The sequence below is a fragment of the Mauremys mutica genome, chromosome 8 (assembly GCF_020497125.1).
Source record: "Mauremys mutica isolate MM-2020 ecotype Southern chromosome 8, ASM2049712v1, whole genome shotgun sequence".
Taxonomy (NCBI): Eukaryota; Metazoa; Chordata; order Testudines; family Geoemydidae; genus Mauremys; species Mauremys mutica.
Window position 1 is genome coordinate 34209510 of NC_059079.1, and position 22589 is coordinate 34232098.

Here is a 22589-nt window from a genome sequence, read left to right on the forward strand (position 1 = left end):
TGGGGGCAGAAAAGGCCTCGCATCCGGCCACTGTATCTGTTTTATAACCTCAGTCCCATGTACTTGGGGAGCACAAAGTCCAGGCACATCTGGGGCGTTGCTGAGTCTCCAGGCAAGATTGAGTAATTCCCCTGGTGTGGCCTCATGCAGGTGAGTCATTGCTGGACAATGGTTGTTGATGGGTTGATTGATACCCTGCTCGGGTGTTGGTTAATTTCCTTGCTCTTGCCCCTGGGGAGCTAATATCTGGCTGATTCCCCAACTTACAGCATGTTTTAGTGATAACCATACAACACAATTCTCATAACTTCATATGTATTAATGACATACATATATGGATAGAGAAATGACTTTCAGCAGGTCATAGCCTTTCCCCTGATACTTTACAAGGCATGTTTTATATGTAAGATGATGATTGTATAAAAATGAGGACTATGGGGGTTACAGGATGCTCCCGCAAGGTACAGAATGTTACAAAAGACTATACCCTCAGATTCACAACCTGATTCCCCCATGGGACCTAAACCTGGTCCTGTTGAAACTCATAGGGCCTCCCTTCAAGCCATTAGCATCTTGTTCCTTACTGCTTCTCTCTTGGAAGGTCGCCTTCCTGGTGGCAATCACCTCGGCCAGAAGGGTCTCCAACATCAAAGCCCTAATGTCAGAATCCCCTTATACGGTGTTCTTCAAGGACACGGTCCAGCTGCGCCCCCATCTGGCCTTTCTTCCAAAGATGGTGTCACAATTCCACAACAACCAGGACATCTTTCTGCCTGTCTTCTTCCCTGAGGAATGTCAGCTCCATACATTAAATGTTAGGTGAGCCCTATTTCGAGAGGACTAAGCCCTTCCACAACTCTACACAACTCTTTGTAGCAGTACCAGAAAGGATGAGAGGGCTGCCAGTGTCATCCCAAAGAATCTTGTCCTAGATAACCGCCTGTATCTGGACTTGCTATGAGCAGGTGAAGGTTCCGCATCCAGCCATCGTAACCACTCATTCCACGAGAGCTCAGGTTTTGTCAGCAGCATTCCTCGTGCAAATACCAGTCCAGGACATCTGCAGAGCCGCAACATGGTCATCAGTTCATGCCTTTGTGCCTTACAATGCCATCATCTAGCAGGCCTGTGACGATACCAGCTTTGGAAGAGTTATGCTGCAATCAGTGGGCTTGTCTACACTGGCAATTTACAGCGCTGCAACTTTCTTACTCGGGTGTGAAAAAACACCCCCCTGAGCGCAGCAAGTTGCGGCGCTGTAAAGCGCCAATGTAGACAGTGCACCAGCGCTGAGAGCTACACCCCTCGTGGAGGTGGGTTTTTTAGAGCGCTGCGACCATACAAGGCACATTAAAGCGTTGCCAGGTTAGACTAGCCCAGCATGTCCAGAAACTCTGAGCCCACCTTCAAGGGTACTGTTTGTGAATCACCAAGCATGGAATGGACATGAACAAGCACTCGAAGAAGAAAAAACAGTTGTTAACCATTCAGTTGTTCTTTAAGATGTCGCTCATGTCCATTTCATGACCCACCCTCCTACCAACTGTTGGAGTTATCGGGCAGAAGGAATTGAAAGGGTGTGGAGCTGGCGGCACCCCTTATATCGGCGCATACATACATGGCTCCAGGGGGCTAAAGTCGGTCCTACAGATACCACTAAGGGAAAAATCTCTGGCAGCTGCTGCGTGCACACCTAGCATGGAATGGACATGAGCAACACATCTCAAAGAACAACAGTTATGAAAGGTTAGTAACTTTGGGGTTGTAAGGATTAATGTGTATGTATATCTTTAAATATGAAAAACATTAACTTGTATTATTTATATATCTAATTTATTATCACCACCTATATGGGATTCGTGCACACAATTTGTGCAGCCTTGTATGCTTTGTACCATCACTTAAATACAATTCCCAGAGCTGCTCTGGCACTTAAGCAGATGGACAAGTAGATGCAAGAAACCATGTTGACTTGATGTGTCAACATGAAAAAATTAAATGTCATGTTAGAGCTTTTTGCTCTGTTACAACACCCTGAATGTGCTTTCATTCATTTATAATAAAGTGTTTGATATTCTTAATGCTTTCATTGAGTGAGGTGGGAATTAGGATACATTTTGAGACAATGTAAAGTTACCATCTGAGTTAAAAAAAAAATTCTTTATCTTGTTCAATTATCAAGATATTTGGGGTGGTATTTTCAAAAGTGCTCAACGTTGACATCAATGGGAGTTTCTTTAGTGGGAAGAGAATGAGGGCAACAATGAGCACTTTTCAGAATATCACCTGAAGTTTTGTCTACTTCTTATTTTTTCTGAGCAGTCCGTAGGCATGAGCTCCATATCTGTGTATTTTTGTGGAATTAAAATTATTTATTTTGGTTCACTGGGCTAATTTGAGCATGAGCTTTCATCTTAATGTGGTGTTTCCTCATCAGAATAAATCAGATTGCCATGTACCTCTTAGTAAAATAAATATAGTTCTTTTTTTGTTGGATATTGTATTCACTTCCTTATTTAAACATAACTCATGTTTCTTGTAGAAGTGTCATAATACTTTGTGTGTGTGTCTGCATGTGTGTGTGTGTGGTTTTTTAGCATTAGTTTTAACTCACATTTGGAAAAAAGGAATCTTGTAAGCAATTTGTCCTTTATTTAGCCCATCATTTTTGGAGATGTTCAGAGTTAAAATTACCAAGTTAACATAGAATCATTGAATATCAGAGTTGGAAGGGACCTCAGGAGGTCACCTAGTCCAACCCCCTGCACAAAGCAGGACTAATCCCCAACTAAAACATCCCAGCCAGGGCTTTGTCAAGCCTGATCTTAAAAACGTCTAAGGAAGGAGATTCCACCACCTCCCTAGGTAACCCATTCCAGTGCTTCACCACCCTCCTAGTGAAAAAGTTTTTCCTAATATCCAACCTAACACACCCCCCCCACACACACACACACACTGCAACTTGAGACCATTATTCAACATTGGGCAAGTGGCTACATTATTTTTCAAAGAACTTTGAGAAGCAATCTGACTGCATCTATATATCGTATGAAGGTTTAGGCATTCCCACAGAACTCTGTAGTGGCTCCAAAGAAATAATGAACAGGTTTGTCATGTCACCTCTCCTACATTTCAGGAGCTTCCATTCCTTTTCAGAATTAATGTTATACAAGACCTCTTTAGTTAGTTTCTCTGTTACTTTAACTTGGCAAACACTAGGAAATGCAGTATAAATGCTGAACTTCTTTATCTTCTGCATTTTTCCCCCCATGAAAGCAAATGCCTGCTTAGGAAAATTCTGTCCACTTAAAATGAGAGTTGGGATAAGCCGGATAAATCTGGCTTTATCTGATTAGTCTATTTTAAGAGGCTTATATTGTAATATGTAAGAGTACTAAGGTAGTGCAGATAGTTGCAAAGCAGTGCTAATTACTAACTTCTCCCAGTAATCTGAGTCAGAATTTCTCCTGGAGTCCAATTATAGTATTTATTACTATGATAAATTTAGCTTACTGAACTAAAGGACAGTCAGCAGTTGTAAACACTCATATACCATAGGGATGAGTATAGGACAGGGGTTCTCGCAACAAATTCTTTGGTGGCCTCAGAGTGCAGACCAACTCTCACTGGTGGCCGCATTGACACTTCCCCCTAAAATACTTAATTAAGTTTAGGAAAAACAATTAAATATGCACAGATACACATCCAAATCATTGTAATTTATAGTTGTAGGGTTTTTTGGCAGACTCAGTCAAAATAATAATGCTGCGTCCCTCTTTGGGAGTGATATTTGTATATTTGTTAATATCACAGCACACTTAGTAGCTACCTGGGAGACTATGAAAAGTGATGTGATACTTAACAAACTCACAAGTATCACTTTTCACAGATAGCTAGTAAGTCTGCTGTGGAAAGTGATACTTGCATGTTCGTTTATATAACTTTTCTCAGCAAGTCCCAGGACCCATTAAGCCCTGGATGGGGTGAGGAAAAGCCGAATGGGGAGGCAGCAGGGGCCAGAGGTGATGGTTGGATGGATGTGGGGCCAGGGAGGCAACAGGAGCCCAGGGCAATGGGGTGGGAGGGATGGATGCAGGGCTGGGGAGGCAGCGGGGGCCCATGGCGATGGAGATGGGTGATGAGTTCGACTGTCATGTGGCCAGAGTCAGGGCCTGGTGTCTGCTGCTGTGCGGCCGTGCCAGGAACTGCGTGGCCAGAGCCAGGGATCAGAGCCCGCTGCCATGCAGCCGAAGCTGTGGGTCAGTGCCCAGAGCCAGTGCCTGTTGCTGCATGGCTAGAGCCCAGAGTTGGGTGTCGGAGCCTGGGGCTGTGTGACTGGAGCCAGCACTCACTGCTGCGGGGTCAGGGGTTGTCACCTGGAGCCAGCTCCCGCCACCACATGGCCAGAGCCCAGGAACAGAGCTGTGGGTTGGTGCCTGCTGCCATGCAGCTGGGGCAGGGGATCAGCGCCTGGGGCTGAGGCTGCACGGCTGGAGCTGTGGGTCGGCACCTGCCACTGCGCGACAGGAGTTTGGGACTGCAGCCGGGGGCCAACGCCTGCTGCCACATTGCTGGAACCAGGGGCTTGAGGCTGAAGCCCCACAGCTGGAGGCCAAGGCCCCGTGTCCAGAGTCGGGGTTGGGGGAGGGTCAGTACCCACTGCTCTCTGATTGGAGCCTGGGGCCACATGGCCAGACTCCTGGAGTGCTGCTGCTGGAGCCTGCTGCCCAAAACCCCTCCCCGCAAGGTGGGTCAAGAACTCAACTCATCTTGCTCCTGCAGTGTTGTGCCCCCCCCTCTCCCCAGAGATAGTGCAGTAGACTGACCAGGCTGCTTAAAATCTGCTTAAAATCTGTGATTGTTTATGTAGCATGTTGATGATTCTTTGCAAAATGTTGCAAGTTTAAACAGGTAGACCTGTTGAACTATTTGAACTTTTAGAATTTGAACTTGATATCAAAATGGCTGCATAATGTTATCCTCTACACAAATGTGTACTAGCTATTTTTACCAACTTCCTTATAATGAGAAGAAAAAGAGTTCACTAAAGAATAAAGCCAGCATCCCTAAGGTAAAGTTTTGTAACTCCTTGTGCCAGCATGAGGCTTAACTATTTGTGAATAGTCAGGACCTTGTCTATCCATGATTCCACAGCTGCAGAATGCATTCCCTTACTGCAGAATTGTTCTTCAGAATCCAGCCTTTTATTTGTGAGTGTACGTACAAGGTTTAGAGAGGGTTGACAGCCTGTAGAAAAAAGAACTGGAAGAAAGCTAATGTTTTGCCACTATTTCAAAAGAGTAAATGGAATGATCTTGGTAACTATAACCAATATGGAGTAGTGAGCTTGCTACTGATCCCGGGCCAAATCATGGAAAAGCTGAAATGGGATAAAATCAGTGAAAAATTAAAGGATAGTAGCATAATTAATGCCAATCAGCATAGTTTTATGGAAAATAAGTCTTAACAAGAAACTTGACTTTTTTAATGAGATTACGAGATGGATAAAGTACCTCTTCATGTAATTATTTAGACTTCTATAAGACATTACCTGGAATACTGTTTCCAGTTCTGGGTGCTACACTTTAAGAAAGATGTGGACAAATTGGAGGGAGTCCAGAGGAGAACAAAAAAATAATAAGTTTAGAAAAATGATATATGAGGAAAGGTTAAAAAAGTGGGTATGTTCAGTCTTTATCTGTGATTTGAAAGAAAATATAAAATCATTACTGGAAAATTTGCAGGTGATTCCAAATGTTGGTGGACTGGTAAATAATGCTTGTGAGAGGTCAGCTATACAGACTGACCTGGTTCAGTTGGTAAGGTGGGCTCTTCAACAACATGTATTTTTTAAAACAGCCAAATACCAGGTAATACATCTGAGAATAAAAAACATAGAAGAGTGGAGGCTGTATCCTGAAATGCAGTGATGCTGAAAAAGAGTAGCGGTCATGGCAGATAACTAACTGAACATGAACTCCCAGTGTGATGGTGTAGTAAAGAAGACAAATGTAATTCTTGGGTTTATAAATAGGGGAATCTCAAGTAGGAGTAGAGACGTGGTATTATAGAATATTAGGACTGGAAGAGACCTTGAGAGGTCATCTAGTCCAGTCCCCTGCACTCATGGCAGGAGGACTAAGTATTATCTAGACCATTCCTGACAGGTATTTGTCTAACCTGCTCTTAAAAATATCCGATGATGGAGATTCCACAACCTCTCTGGGCAATTTATTCCAGTGCTTAACCACCCTGACAGTTAGGAAGTTTTTCCTTATGTCCAACCTAAACTTCCCTTGCTGCACTTTAAGCCCATTGTTTCTTTTCCTATCCTCAGACGTTAAGAAAAACAATTTTTCTCCTGCCTCCTTGTAACAACCATTTTTATACTTGAAAACTGTTATCATGTCCCCTCTGTCTTCTCTTTTCCAGACTAAACAAACCCAATTTTTTCAGTCTTCCTTCATAGGTCATGTTTTCTAGACCTTTAATCATTTTTGCCACTCTTCTTTGGACTCTCTCCAATTTGTCCACATCCTTCCTGAAATGTTGCGCCCAAAACTGGACACAATACTCCAGTTGAGGCCTAATCACTGTGGAGTAGAGCAGAAGAATTACTTCTCGTGTCTTGCTTACAACACTCCTGCTAATACATCCCAGAATGATGTTTGCTTTTTTTGCAACTGTGTTACACTGTTGACTCATACTTAGCTTGTGGTCCAATATGACTCCCATATCCCTTTCCGCAGTACTCCTTCCTAGGCAGTCATTTCCCATTTTGTATGTGTGCAACTGATTGTTCCTTCCTACATTGAATACTTTGCATTTGTTCTTATTGAATTTCATCCTATTTACTTCAAACCATTTCTCCAGATCATTTTGAATTTGTATTGAAATTGTATACAACATTAGTGAGACCTTTGCTGGAGTACTATGTCCATTTCTGGTGTCCCTGTTTCACAAAGACTGTCAAAAACTTGGAAAGAGTTCAGAAAATAGCTCCAAGAATAATTTGTGATCTGGAAAACATGCCTTTGTAGTGAGAGACATAAGAAACTCAATCTATATAATTTATCCAAGAGAGGATTAAGAGGTTGCTTGATCAAGGTCTACAAATACCTACAGAGGCATGAGATTTCTGATCGTGGATGGCTCTTTATTCTCATAAAAAAATAAAGACTTCACTAAATCCAATGGTTGGAAACAGAAGCTAGACAAATTCAGACTAGAAATAAGGTGCAGTTTTTTAATGAGGAGGCTAATTAACCATTGAAACATATTACCTCAAAATTTGGTGAATTCTCCATCATTTGAAGTCTTTGAATCAAGACTTTCTAAAACATATGCTATAGCTCATACAGAAGTGATGGGCTTTATGCAGAAATTACTGGAGGGGTTCTATGGCAGGGGTGGCCAACCTGAGCCTAAGAAGGAGCCACAATTTACCAATGTACATTGCCAAAGAGCCACAGTAATATGCCATTAGCATCCCCCCCCGCTCCCAGTGCCTCCCACCCAACGGCAGCCCTGCCAATCAGTGCCTCCTCCTCCCTCCCGGCACCTCCCGATCAGCTGTTTCATGACGTGCAGGAGGCTCTGGGGGGGAGAAGTGAGGGCATGGCAGGCTCAGGGGAGGGAAGGGGTGGAGTGGGGGCAGGGCCTCTGGCAGAGCCAGGGGTTGAGCAATGAGCACCCCCCCTCCCCTGCACATTGGAAAGTTGGCGCCTGTATCTCCAGCCCCGGAGTCGTTGCCTATACAAGGAGCAGCATATTAACTTCTGAAGAGCCACAAGTGGCTCCGGAGCCACAGGTTGGCCACCCTTGTTCTATGGCCTTGTTATGCACAAGGTCAGACTAGATGATCATAATAGTCCCTTCTGGCCTTGAAATCTATGAACAGTGTAGCAACTGAGGACTAGTATCAGAGGGGTAGCCGTGTTAGTCTGGATCTGTAAAAGCAGCAAAGAGTCTTGTGGCACCTTATAGACTAACAGACTTTTGGAGCATGAGCTTTTGTATTTACCCACAAAAGCTCATGCTCCAAAACGTCTGTTAGTCTATAAGGTGCCACAAGACTCTTTGCAACTGGGGAGCTAGGGAGGTAAATTTTTGAAGCTGGCTATAAACTCCCTTCCCTGGCATATAGAGAGTATAAGGAGGCTCTGAAATGTGTTTCTTGGTCATCATCATGTGGACTCTGCTGCTGGCTGCCTGAAGAGTATAATAAAAATCCATCCTTGAAAATAATGATGCTAGAACACAGTCATCAACAGACTTTGTCTATGAGCATTTCCAGCTCTGAGCCAGAGGCTCTGTACGTGTTCTTATGGGGTTGGGGGATGGGAATTAACTATATTTTTTTGGTCACAGAGCATATAAACGTTACCACAGAACGTAAGTGTTGCTGCCACGGAATTTGGTGCCACTACTGTAGAGTATATAAGTCCCTGTTTATAACTAGGGTAGAAGTGAGTTCTAAGTGATTGCAAATACTGAAATAATGCAAGAACCTGTGGTTTGACCAAATGTAGCTCTCTGCACTTCTGTTATTCACTAGCTAGCAGGTATAGGGTGCATCACAAGATATGGTGATAGCTCCAGGAAAAGGGAAGACCTTATGCTTATGCTGTGGCATTTGCCACTGGACCCCACAGAGACCCTCTTTCCGTTTCTCTTGATTGGCAGTCAAGACTGGTGTTGCAGAAAACTAAGACTCAATCTAAGACTCCATCAAGGAAGAAAGGGAGAGCAGAAGCTGAATTCAGGTTAGGAAATGTTCTCTTTCCTCTGGTAGAATATCAGCTCAGCAGTGGGGACTCTGCCTCTCACATCTTAAGCGTTGTTTTGATACTTCTGCTCTAGACATCTTCAGTGATGCACCCAATGGCCACTCCCTCAAATAAAATAAGCGAGGCATTCCAAATTAGATCTTTTAAAACAAATCTTGGAAAAATGTCATTTGAGATTTGGAAGGCGAGAACGGTTGTGTAGTCAGGCTGCACCAGAGGTGATGCAATCTCTGATGCAGTCTACGATTGTTTGTTCTAAACTGACTTTTTGGTTTTTACTTTAAAGAAAAATATTTACCAAGTAAGTGTCAATAGTTTAATTTCAGTAAACCACTACTCTGAAGTTAAAGGTTTGGTTTATTAATATGGATAATATTCTACCCATCTTGACTTGGAATTCACTGTTTCCATTTGCAAAAACAATGAGGAGTCCTTGTGGCACCTTAGGCCTGGTCTACACTGGGGCGGAGGGGGTGGAGAATCGATCTAAGATACGCAACTTCAGCTATGGGTATAGTGTAGCTGAAGTTGACATATCTTGGATCGACTTACCTCCCGTCCTCACGCCACGGGATCGACGGCCGCAGCTCCCCTGTCAACTCCGCTTCCGCCTCTCACCCTGGTGGAGTTCCGGAGTTGACAGGAGCACTTTCGGGATCTATTTATAGTGCCTAGATGAAACGTGATAAATCGATCCCCGATAGATCGATTGCTACCTGCCGATCCGGCGGGAAATGTGGATGTACCCTTAGAGACTAACAAATTTATTTGGGCATAACGAAAGCTTATTTGTTAGTCTCTAAGGTGCTGCAAGGACTTGTTTTTGCTGATACAGACTAATATGGCTACCACTCTGAAACCTGTTTCCATTTGTTTACTTTATTTGGTAACTAATTTGCATTTGAGAAGGCAGGTACATATAAATGAATAAAATCCCCAATATTCTGTGCATTTTGGAGTGGGATATCTAAACTACTTGAATTTTTACATGCCTAGTTCCCAGTAACAATTATGTTATTCCCGAACTACAGTTAAAATACATCCTGTTGAATAATCTACACTGACTCATTATGGACCTTTGTGGAATGTCAGACTTATTTCATTTATGACTCTCAAGCTTTAAACTGCATTCCAGTTGGTGAGTGGGCAGTGTAATATCCAGTAGGACCATCCATCAACTGATCTCTGCAACCCATTAATAGAATGTCAAATACAGTGTTAATTAAAAATTCTTCAACACACTTACATGTTTGGCTGCTAAGAACAGTGTTTCATTAAATTGGGAGCTGTTGCTTTGTCATTTATTTAATAGCATGTAGACAAACAGCCCTAATTATACAGTCTACCTCGTGTATTTGTCTTGGGAGGTCAGTGGGAAAATAGTTTCTGCTAAGATAGTGGACAGACATTTTGTTCATTATCTTGTGTCAGTCTTTATTAGCTAATATAACTTCCACACTTTCCAGAAAGGAACTACTTGTATATCTAAATATTTAATGATTTTTTGCTAAAAGTTCCAGACTTAAAATGAATTGTAATTGTACACACCAGACCACATTTACCCAGTTAACTTTGTCCCCTGTATTGCACAGCCTGCTCATGTTCAGAATAGACTAGGCTTAGTTTTGCACAGGTAAGCCAATTCAAAACTGATATAAACATCAGTAAACAGTGTGTTAAATTTCCTAATTAGGTGGTTAGGAGAGCTTTTAGTACTGGCAAGAAAGGTAGTATCTAAGCCTTCCCTGTCAGGTGATGACTGTGATTTTGCCTTTGTTGTCTTTCTGGCACAACTCAAAGCTGGCTTGTGTCTCATCCCATAATGTGGCTACCTTTGCAGCAGTGAGGAAGAGTTACTCTGGTTACGTGTCTTGTGGGAGCAGTGGAGGGACTGGGGTGAAACCTGCAACCAATCTTGCTAAAAATATGAGTATCGGGTTTGATTTCCACGTCCAAACTGAATCTCTCTCTACCTTAGAAGTTTTATGTTGTTGTCATTCTCCTTCTGCCTGCTGACTGAATGAAACTTCCTTGGCTGTTGCTTGTTCATCTCTGTATGACTGATAAACAACATAAGGCCCCTTGTCCCTCTCTAGGGGATGAGCGCACTATCTGCAGCACTCCTATTCCCTTCAGAGTAGATTCCTTGTTGTATATAGAATTGTAACAAAACAAACTGCATGTTGGAATTAATAATAATATTTATTGATATGGGAAACCACCAAACACTAATTTAACCATAAATTCCTCTTTTAAATCCAAAGGCCAAACGGTATTTTATGCAGTTGCTCTAAACAAGTCTAACAGCCTAACAATAAGCAGTTTCTACATCCAATACAGTAACAATATTTATAAGCATGTGATCAGTATACTTACTAATAGGCTAAATCCAGGGAGTGCTTAGACCCATATTTGTTATTTCCAACTTGGTCAGGCAGGTATTAGCAATGAACCTCTTTAAGAGTTTCCTTTTTATACCCTTTAACAAACAAGTGATGTCATTGCCAATAGTCATTCAGCTAATTTGCTAGCTATAGCAAAAACCTAGTTTGCAGCAGTTTCTCCTTGATTCTTTCCTTCCTTCAAGGCCTTCTTTTATTCTCCCCACCCCCTTGCTTGTACAGCAGAACAGTGGGAAGGTTTGCGTCTGTTTCTTTTGAGACAATTTCCTTTTGTCTTGTTACTGCAACTCCTTTTTACTTTATTAGTTACTTAGGGAACCATACATCCTTCCCATGCTAAAAGTAACACTACTTACTGTTCTCCTGGCCTTAACTTTCTTGCTGATTGGGGTCTTTTCCCTACTGGCCATGAGCTATAAGGAGAAAATGTTAGTTTCTTAACCAAACTTAGGCTAATTTTAATTTTTATTCTTATCCTACACTGCAGAACAGATGTATTCATTTAACATATTTTCTTTATCTGGTAGTCATTGAGAGCAGAACGTTCTACAGTATGTACAGGGTTTGGAGAGAATGAAATGCATGCATTGAATGTGTCCAGTTTTTATCTTTGATTACATAGTTATACTGTAAGTAGGAGTTTATTATATTTTTTAATCAAAACATGAGATGTCTTTTGTAGATTTAAAAAGAAAAAAAGCAGTTCTGTTTTGAGGCATCTATTTTTGCTGAGTCTCAGTCTGTCCTTCAAAGGATACTTAACTTTTCAGGAAGCTTTATTTTAATCATCAGTCTTTTTCCAACATCCAAATATTCCACTCAGTAGTTAACATGAATTCTTCAGATGAAGACAAGAAACAAACAATCTTTGTGAAGTCATCTCCTTATAAAAGGAGTGGAGCATACCACTCCTATTGATCATATCAACAAGGGCAGGCTACTGACTTGCTAAACTAGGGTTTCAGGCCCTGGTCCATCAAAGTGCGTGAGCACATGCTTAACTTGAAGCATGTGAATAGTCCTGTGGACTTCAGTGAGACTGTTGATATTCTTAAACTTAAGCTTGTGCTTAAGTGCTTTGCCAGATCAGTGCCTTTGTATTATAGGTAGTGCATGTAAACACCTATAGTTAATGTTGCTTAGACATTTCCATTATTAAAGGATCACTTTCATTTGTTTCCCATTCAGTCCTTAGGTCATAAATATGCTTTTCACTGATTCAGGAGATTAAGTTTAAACTCTTAATGATGGAGCAAGCTTTATGTCCAGCTTCAGATCCAGGGTTGGAGGACACCTCTATGCATAGACCTCCCTGGACCGCTAGTGCCCCATCCACAACAAGATCTCAGACACCAGAGCCACTAGAGGTAGGCAGCACTCTGCACCAAGTACATTTACGGTATTGTAGACCCTATCTTCATCTGCCTCTAAACAGAAGGAGGTAAGGAGTAAATCTCCAAAAAGATCTTGGTCACCAGCACACTAGAAGGCTACAGAGACCTCCAGTCCCGCAGAACGCTCCATGCAGGATCTGAGTGATGCTGGTATTGCAAGGACAAAGAAAAAAGGTCAGTCTAAGACAGACTCACAGAGTTCAGGTACTTGGACCCAGACTGGCAGACACATGGTTGAAAAGAGCTATACGTCCGTCTCTGAACAACACTCTGTACCATATCACAAAAGTCAATGGTACCAGAGACTGCGAGGCCTCCTATGGTACTGAGGGAATGTGAGCCAACTCACACTGAGGCCAAGCATTCAGGGCCAAGAGTTCTGAAGCCATCCTCCACAGGTCCTCTGCCAGGCCAGTTTTTGTTACCTGAACTCTTGCAGTATTGATGGTATCATAAGCTCTTTGGAGCCAGCCTCCCCTATTAATAAGTGCCAGGCATTTCTCAGCATCAAGATCCTCTCAATTGCTAGGCCCTTTATCACCTCGATAACTGTATTTACCCTCGTTTACTTTGCAAGCGGAACAGCTCTCCCCCATCTTGGATTTCATGGTAGGGTTCCCCTGACTATTCTAGGACACATTGCTCTCCTTCTTACACTGATGTTTTGCAGGAGGGTAGACCTCAAATGATACCTACATCACAGGAACACAGATGAATGCCTCCACTTTTTGCCATTTGGCCCCCCTCAGTGGCCTCACTGGGATCTGTGGGCATTCTGTTGCCAACAATTTCCTATGAGGTCTTTCCCGCCCTCTTGTGGGAATAGAGAAGGGCCCATTTTCTTCAGTCCCCTCTGTCACCACCTATGCCAGAGGAAGAGACCTTTGAGGAGCAAGAAGCAAGGCAGATAAGGAGGTGACACCTCTTACAAATATTTTTTTTCCTTATCAACAGATGAAGCTGGCATGCCTCCACCACCTTTTATGATAGATGAAATTCAGGCATTTTCAGGAACTTATGAAGTGAATTGCTGACATACTTCAGAATCCCTTAAAGGAGGTTCCGGAGTCCTGCTATAAACTCCTAGATATTTGACACACCTCGTCATCTCTGAGAATTGCCTTGCCAGTGAATGAAGCTGTTATGGAGCCTGCTAAGACTGTTTGGCAAACCCCAGCTACAGCATTGCCTACCTGCAAGGGCATGGATTTAAAAGTATTAGGTTCTGGCCAGGGAATCTGAGTTTCTATTTCTCATCCAGCTCCGAACATCCTAGTAGTGGAAGTCGTTAATGCACAAGACAGGCAACTTAGCTCAAAGTCTGCCCCATTCAGTAAAGACCATTCAGTAAAGAGACTCAATCTTTTTGGCCACAAATCCTACTCATCAGCCACACTTCAGATTAGCAAACCATCAGGTGCTCGTGGCTAAATACAACTACTTAATTATAACAAATTTTATTTCCTTTATTAAGCATCTGCCAGAGGAACATTGTGACCAATTTAAAGCCAATATTCAAGGGGGCCATTTTCTAGCAAGGACATCGCTTCAGGCCTCCTTAGACATACCAGATTCTTCAGCATGGTCTGTATACACTGCAGTGGTCATGAGAAGAGACCTTGGCTGCAGATGTTGGGCTCTCAGGGAGAGGTTCAGAGTACCATTGAAGATCTCTCCTTTAATGATCTCAAGGTCTTTGTGGACTCAACAGATACCTCCTTTCCTCCAATTTTCTTGCACTTAGCATATCTCATCTCAAGGATTCAGGAAAGTCCTTAAATGATAGTAAAATATTGGCTTCAACTGCTGGGAAACATCAGCTTGTGTTCTTTGTAGTGTAGTATGCCGGGTTAAATCTTCAGAGTCTACAGGGATGGCTTTGAACAGTTTACAAATCAAGCAAACACAGTCTAGGCTAGTTACTCTCTTCCCCGGTGGGTTCTGCACTCAGTAGGTGGAAGGAGTTCCGTTCATTCAGAATCTCCCTACCACAGTGAAAACATTGGATGCTTTGCTTTGAGTTGAGGGACACATCTGAGACCTCTTAAGGTGCAAGGCAAATGGTTGCTACAAGAGCAGTTTCTACACGTAAATATTTTGAATAGAGAGCTGTCAGAAATGCTTGCTACAGATTTTTACCTCTAATCAGATCAAAGTCAGTAAAGATCATGACAGTGTGGCATGCGTGTATCAACCATCAAAGAGGAGCATGTTCCTCATCTCTCTGGGCTGAAGTGATAAAACCCTAGAATTGGTTCATAGCCAAAGTACATAGTCATCTCAGATTCTTACCTACCAGGTATTCAGTACACAATGGCAGATTACCTCAGCAGACATTTATTTCTAAATTATGAATGGGAACTAAACTCCAGAGTCCTCCACACAATATTCTTAGCTTGGGAGTTCCTGGAGATCAATACATTTGCCACAGCAACTCAAAATGCATCAGGTATTGTTCCGGGGGGCGAGGGCGTCTCGATCCGCTATCTCTAGGAGACACATTTCTCATCTTGTGGATGAAAAGACTTTTCTCTGCACATCTCCACTGACATCATTACTATTAAAGATTCTCAACAATATCAAATAAGATTGGGCCAGAGTAGTACTGATTACACCAATGTGGCTAGGCAAGTCTGGTACCCCTATCTAATGAGACTCACCTCTCATCCTTCCTGGAAGCTTCCGATCAGTCCTCACCCACTGACTCAAGATGTCAGTCAAACACTTTACTCCAACTTCCAGATTCTGAGATTCCAAGCATTATTCCTCAATGGTTCTTGGGAATAGAGATATCTTGTTCCTCAGAAGTACAAGTTTTACTAAACCATCTACAAGAAATACTTACCTCCAGAAATTGAAATATTATCTTTAGTGTAACAGGCATCAGATTTCTCCAACTCACTCTCCTCTTCCTAGGATATTAGATTATCTGTTGGAATTGAAAACACTGAGTGTTTCTGTGAATTCCATTAGGGTTCATTTAACACCAGTAACAGCCTTTCACACACTCATAGGGTTTTTTTCACTCTTCATACTACAGCAAGATTCCTAAGAGGTTTGTTGAATATCTCCTCACAAATCAGAGACCTACTTGTAGCTGGGGCCTGAACCTAGTCCTTAATTTCCTTTCTGAAGCATCTGTTTGAACCACTAGCTATATGTTTGTTGTTAGATTTATCTATGAAGAAAGCCTTTCTGATAGTGATCTCTTGTGTCCAAAGGGAATGAGAATTGGGGGCTTTAATGGTGGATCCCCCATTTACGGTATTCAACAAAGCTAAAGTGTTGGTATGGGGTCATCCAAGATTGTTACCTACAGTGTCCTCGGAATTCCACATTAATCAAACCATTCATCTCTGGTTTCTTCCCTAGACTGCATCGGACTAGTTAAGAAGCCATATTCCATACTCTGTATGTCAGGAGGGCATTGGCCTTCTACCAAAACAGGACCAAACCATTTAGAAAATGTCCTAGATTATTTGTATCCATTGCAGGCAGAAAAAAGGGTTTGGTAACTTCAAAACTGAGGCTGTTAAAGTGGATCTGTGGTTGTATTAAGACTTGTTATAACAGAGCTGATATCCAATCCCCTTTGAGAGTGATAGCATATTCTTCAATAGCACTATGTCCTTACTTAAGGATGTACCAATTGCAGACATCTGTAGAGTGGCAACTTGGTCCTCTGTTCGTATCTTTTCTAATCATTATGTCCTGGTGTCTGTGGCAAGATCAGATGCTGCTGTAGGCAACTCAGTTCTCTCTTTTCTCTTGGACTCTGCTCTCAACCTCCTGCCTCCTTAGGGGGGTACTGCTCGGGAGTCACCTGAAGTGGCACACCCACAGGAACAGTACTTGAAGGAGGAGGAGAGTTTACTAACCTTCTGCAGTAACTTGAATTCTTTGAGATGTGTCCCCCTGTGTGTGCTTCACTACTTGTCCTCCTCCACCTCCTCTGCTTTGAATTTACCCTTGTGGGACTTTGCAGTGGAGAAGGAAGTAAGGGTGGTTCGCCTACTCAGCCCCATATAGCCTTTGTCTTGCATGTGCAGGCTGAATGGGCACCACTACCAAAAATCTCTGATCAATTCCAGTTACTGCACATGGTGAGTAACCTCTCTTTCCAGCAGCCTTTGTTTCATTCAGTGCCAGATTATTCTTCTCATGGAAGCAAAAGCAAGATCTCCTATCCCTAGCTGTCATAGCTCAGAACCTGCAGCTTCTAGAACAGGGGTCTCAAACACGCGGCCCACGGGGCTATTTCCTGCAGCCCACCAAGTGGCCTGCACCCCCCCCCCAGCCTACCTCCAGGCCAGGGGTGGGCAACTACAGCGGATTGCCCCCCTCGAGCCCTGCGCTGCTCCCTGAAGTGGCTGGCATCACGTCCCTGCGGCTGGGGGTGGGTGGGGGTGGAAGCAGAGGGCTCTGTGTGGTTCCAGGCACACACACCCCACCCCCCCGCAGCTCCCATTGGCCAGGAAAGGGGAACCGTGGCCAATGGGAGCTTCGGGGAGGTACCTGGAGGAGCAGCAAGCAGCGCACGGAGCCCTGTGTCTCTCCTCCACCAGGGACATGGTTCCAGCTGCTTGCCAGGGCCACCTTGGAGCCGCTCTAGGTAAGCGGCTTTGGGCTCTGACCTGGAGCCCTTCCGCACCCCGCCCCCTAACTCCCTGCCCTGAGCCCCGAGCCCCCTGCTGCATCCCACACCCCTTCTGCACCCCAACCCCCTGTCCTGAGCCCCCTGCCTGAACTCCAACCCCCTGCTGCACCCCACCCTCCTGCTGCACCCCACAGCCCAACCCCCTGCCCTGAGCCCCCTGCCTGCATCTCAACCCTCTGCCACACCCCACACTCCCTCCTGCACCCCACACCCCAGCTCCCTGCCCTGAGCCCCCTGCCGCACCCTGCACACCTCCTGCACTCCCTGCCCTGAGCCTCTGCCACACCCCTCCGGCACCCTCTGGGGGCAGGGAGGGGGCGGAGTTGGGGTGGGGACTTCGGGGAAGGGGTGGGAAGAGGCGAGACAGGGGCAAGGCCTCATGAAAGGGGTGGAGTGGGGGCAGGGCCAGGGGCAGCGAGGGGGGAGTGTCAGTGATGCAGCCCTCGGGCCAATGAACTAGTCCTTATGTGGCCCTCGTGGTCATTTGAGTTTGAGACCCCTGTTCTAGAGTGAGATGGAGGAAGATGAAGGAAAGAAAGGAAAGCTTTTCAGTGAGGAGGAGTGATCCTTTTGTTAATGGTAGAAGGAGAGATGTGTATTACTTATACAGGTTAATCTTTGTATATGTCAGTAGTAAATAAGTAACTTTCATTAACTGATCCCTCAAATTATTTGTTTTTTATTTGATCCTGTAATATTGGAAAGATATTCTCTGTGGTTATGTGTTCTACAATATTAACAGTTTGGTGTTCCAGAATATTAAGTTAAACCTTGGCAGCAAATCAAAGTAGTGGAGTAAGCAGCCGAAACTAGGACAGCAAAGGAATTGTTTTGCTGTTCACTGAAGGAAGTCTTTTTTTAATGGCTCTGACCATTGGCTCCCTACCAAAAACACCTTATTGGGATTTCATTTGGATACAAGACAAATATTGTTAAAGTAATTACAAAAACAAGAGCAGAATATAAAAGAGCAAAGCTTCTGAGAAAGTTAAAATTTATGCTTACATATGATATTTTAATGCTTCTCAAAAAACTCTGTTTAAACAATGTTCAGGGTCTGACTTCAAAGAAATATAGAGTGAAGGCCAACACTGTCTTTAAATCACCGTTATGGCACGAATTTGATGTGTGGGATATATTTAATCTATGCTTCAGTGCCCTAAACCCAACAGGTTGAGATTTGAGAACAATCTTAATTCTGAATTTCTTCCTTACATTTGTCAAAGCTGATAAAATGTTGTTTGATCTTATATACCCTAAATGATGGTATATTTTTTACTACCAGTATCTTCCAGATATCATTTCAATCAATGTTATATTGTTTAAGTCTGCCAAAGTGCACTGTACCTCAGCATTCCTTGATGCAACTTCAAATCACTGTAGAGTGCATTGGCACAAGAAGACTAAAGTTGTTCATAGGAAAGGCTGGTATGACTCATTAAGTTAAGGTGCAGTATTGAGTCAGGGTTGCCAGGCATGTGGTGATGCATAGCTTAAGATAATGAAGAAAGTAATGTTCTATTATGCAAACTTTAAATATGTAAAGGCACCACAATTAGCCTTGCCTAAACCTCATCGCTTTCTTTCTCTGGTATTAATTTTTAATTTTACTTTATAGCTGTATTATTTACCTATCAGGTGTATCTGGACACAGTTTCTATGGGGGACACTGTATGATAGCTTGTATTTGTTTTTACATTTGCTCATGTTTTTTTAGACTATTGAGCAATTGTTCATGAGGAGGTGTGCTAAATATAGTCAGAATTTACAATAAATATTATCATCTTAAAACACAAATCCTGGACTTCTCTTCAGCATGGCATAGTTTAAACTTTTAATATAAAAATATGAATGTGTGCAGTGTGGTTTACTGAACTGAATCTTCATTTTTTGTTAGATATTTCATTCAAGTTTCCCCTTTTTGTTTTTGGATTCCTTCTTCACCCTCAATGAATGTTTTCTCGACCTGTTGATCTGCCACCTGTAATAGTGAAAATTCAGCTTTGAAGGTAGCAATATGACAGGGTTTTTGAAGTTTCTGTCTTCTGTTGCCAGTTTGTCATAGCCCTCTTCATTTTTAGGACTAGCTTTGCTCTATCATGGAGTGAGCATTTGCTGATGACTTTGACTATCTGTGTTTGAAATACGGAATGTATCCACCTTTGTTGAACAGTATCACTTAAGTATGTTTTCTGTCATTGGGTGATCTTAAGGATGTAAATACTTTTTTGAATGCCTAGAAACCATACCTAGGGTCTGTGTTGAGGAATTTTTAAATTACTAAAAAATCTCTTGTGAAAGAAATTGTACTTAAATAGTCTGTTAACCAGTTACAGAACACTTGTCTCCACTTATATTTTCATTTGGAAACCTTCCTTGATTGAAAAGGATTGTTTATTTTTAAAGTAATACAAATATTAATGGCCATTACTTTTTATGGGGGGAAAAAATCAACCATGAGTAATTTTTAAATATAAGTACAGGTGCTTTTACATGAAGAGCCAAAAGTATGTTTGCACATGTAATTTTAGTGTACTAATATTCTGGCATATAAGGGTTGTGATATGCATAGGACTGGCTTTGTTATCCCCATTGTAATGAGTTATATCTAAATATCAAGACCACAACTTCATAACTAAATGAAATTGATAGAATTTTGTAAATTTTTTTTTAAACCTTGTGTAGCTAATTGAATTTCTTTGTTTTGTTTTAAAGGATCAATTTGATAACTTAGACAAGCATACGCAGTGGGGCATTGACTTCTTGGAGAGATATGCAAAGTTTGTAAAAGAAAGGATAGAGATTGAACAAAACTATGCAAAACAATTAAGGTAAGTTGTATTTTTTTTTAAAATCCTACTCAGTAACAGTTACTCTGAATTACATTATCAGATTGGTAGATAAATATTTATGATTCTGTTGTTCAAGGTCTGTTTTTCATCAGTCGTCTGAATTAGATCATTAGTTACTTTTTACGAGAGACAGATTTTTCTGATTTACCGGTCCAAAGTGCTCTCCCCTCTTGAACCTAAAAGATACACTCAATGGAATCTTGAGACTTTTTAAGAACTACTGATACTTCTGCACTGGTGTTGGGGTTTGCTTTTAGCAATCTTTTCACATCAGCCAGCTCTTCGGTTTCTTCTCTGTTCAATGAAGTTTAGCAGCAGAAGCTTTAGCATCCATTTGTTATGTTGGATTGGCAGAATTCACTTCTTTGTGTTAGAAGTCTGATAGAAGTCATTTGTGAGCAGAATTTCAGAAGGTAGGAGTATAAGAATGTAAAGAGCTCAAGAAGTGATTGAAGTGTGCAGAATGCAGCACCATTTCGCAGCTCTGTGTTGGTTTGTTTTGCTCATTCTATCTGTTTAAACGAGGAAACCATTTTATTTGGACAGATAAATCAAAAACTTTTTCACAGACAGCGCAAACAAGTCACCTTTTTGGTTAAGTAACTGAAGCTTATTTTTTGACCACCTTACAGAGAGGGGCCGCCTTATTGACTTCAGATTTGTCTGTGCCTTGATTTTTAAAATGTTGATCCTTAATTATAAAGGACTGCGTTGTCCATATGTGAACTCTTTTACCTACTGTGTTCTAAAATTTATATTATCTGTATTATTATGTCAATATTATATAAAAACAAACCTTTCATTCTTTCATTTTTAATATTGTTTTGGATAAGATTTGTAATTCCTCCTGAAAAGTATAATGCCTTAGAATGCTTGCACAGTGCACTTTGTAATTGAAAAATGTATACCCTTATAATTTGCTCTAATCCAGTGATCACCAGCCTGTAGATCGTGATCAACTGGTCAAACCTGGAGCCTCTGCCAGTTGATTGCGATCCCTGGCTGCTAAAAGTCGGGCAGGGCAGTTGGGACTAAGGCAGGCTCCGTGCCAGCCCTAGCCCCTCGCCGCTCCCGGAAGCAGCCAGCACGCCCCTGTGGCCCCTGGAGGGTGGGGGGGGAAGGAATCTCTGTGCACTGCTCCTGCCTGCAAGCACCGCCCCCACAGCTCCCATTGGCCGGGAACAGGGAACTGCGGCCAATGGGAGCTGTGGGGGCGGTGCTTGCAGGGAGGAGCAATGCACAGAGCTACATGGGTCCCCTCCATGGGCTGCAGGGATGTGTTGACTGCTTCCGGGAACAGCGTGGGGCGGGGGTAGGCAGGGAGCCTGCCTTAGCCCCGCTGCGCCTCCAACAGGGAGCCGCCCGAGGTAAGTGCCACCCCGCAGGAACCTGCACCCCTAACCCCAAGCCTCCTCCCAGAGCCAGCACCCCAAACCCCCTCCTGCATCCCAACCCCTTGCCCCAGCCCTGAGCCCCATCCTGCATGCAAACTCCCTCTCGGAGCTTGCACCCCTCACGCCCTCCTGCATCCCAGGCTCAGCCCGGAGCCCCCTCCCACACTCCGAAGCCCTCGGCCCTAGCCCAGAGCCTGCACCCCCTCCTGAACCCCAACCCCCTGCCCCAGCCTGGTGAAAGTGAGTGAGGGCGGGGGGGGAGGGGGCGGGGCCTCAGGGATAGAGTGGGTTAGATCTTGAGTTGCACTTAAATTCAGAAAGTAATCTTGTGCGTAAAAAGGTTGGCGACCACTGCTCTAACCAATCATTTTCTTGAGCACAATTAAAGAGGAGCAAAAGAAGAGATGTGTTGTGTAAAACTTATAATGTCATCATATATTACATGTTACATGGTTTCTCTAAAGGGAAAGCATGTTTTACTAATCTATTAGAGTTCTTTGAAGGGGTCAACAAACATGTGGACAAGGGGGATCCAGTGGACATAGTGTACTTAGATTTCCAGAAAGCCTTTGACAAGGTCCCTCACCAAAGGCTCTTACAATTAAGTTGTCATGGGATAAAAGAGAAGGTCCTTTCATGAATTGAGAACAGGTTAAAAGACAGGGAACAAAGGGTAGGAATTAATGGTAAATTCTCAGAATGGAGAGGGGTAACTAGTGGTGTTCTACAAGGGTCAGTCCTAGGACCAATCCTATTCAACTTATTCATAAATGATTTGGAGAAAGGGGTAAAAAGTGAGGTGGCAAAGTTTGCAGATGATACTAAACTGCTCAAGATAGTTAAGACCAAAGCAGACTGTGAAGAACTTCAAAAAGATCTCACAAAACTAAGTAATTAGGCGACAAAATGGCAAATGAAATTTAATGTGGATAAATATAAAGTAATTCACATTGGAAAAAATAACCCCAACTATACATACAATATGATGGGGGCTAATTTAGCTACAACAAATCAGGAAAAAGATCTTGGAGTCATCGTGGACAGTTCTCTGAAGATGTCCACGCAGTGTGCAGAGGCAGTCAAAAAAGCAAACAAGATGTT

The 22589-nt window shown here is 42.9% G+C and overlaps 1 protein-coding gene across 3 annotated transcripts in view; it reads left to right on the forward strand.

Moving 5' to 3' along the window:
• Window positions 1–22589, forward strand: part of FNBP1L (formin binding protein 1 like) — a 112295-nt gene that overhangs the window by 52087 nt on the left and 37619 nt on the right. For all 3 annotated transcript variants that reach the window (XM_045027586.1, XM_045027583.1, XM_045027584.1), the window contains exon 2: window positions 19958–20073. In XM_045027586.1, coding sequence (XP_044883521.1) covers window positions 19958–20073 — 116 coding nt within the window. The remainder of the gene's footprint in view (window positions 1–19957; window positions 20074–22589) is intronic.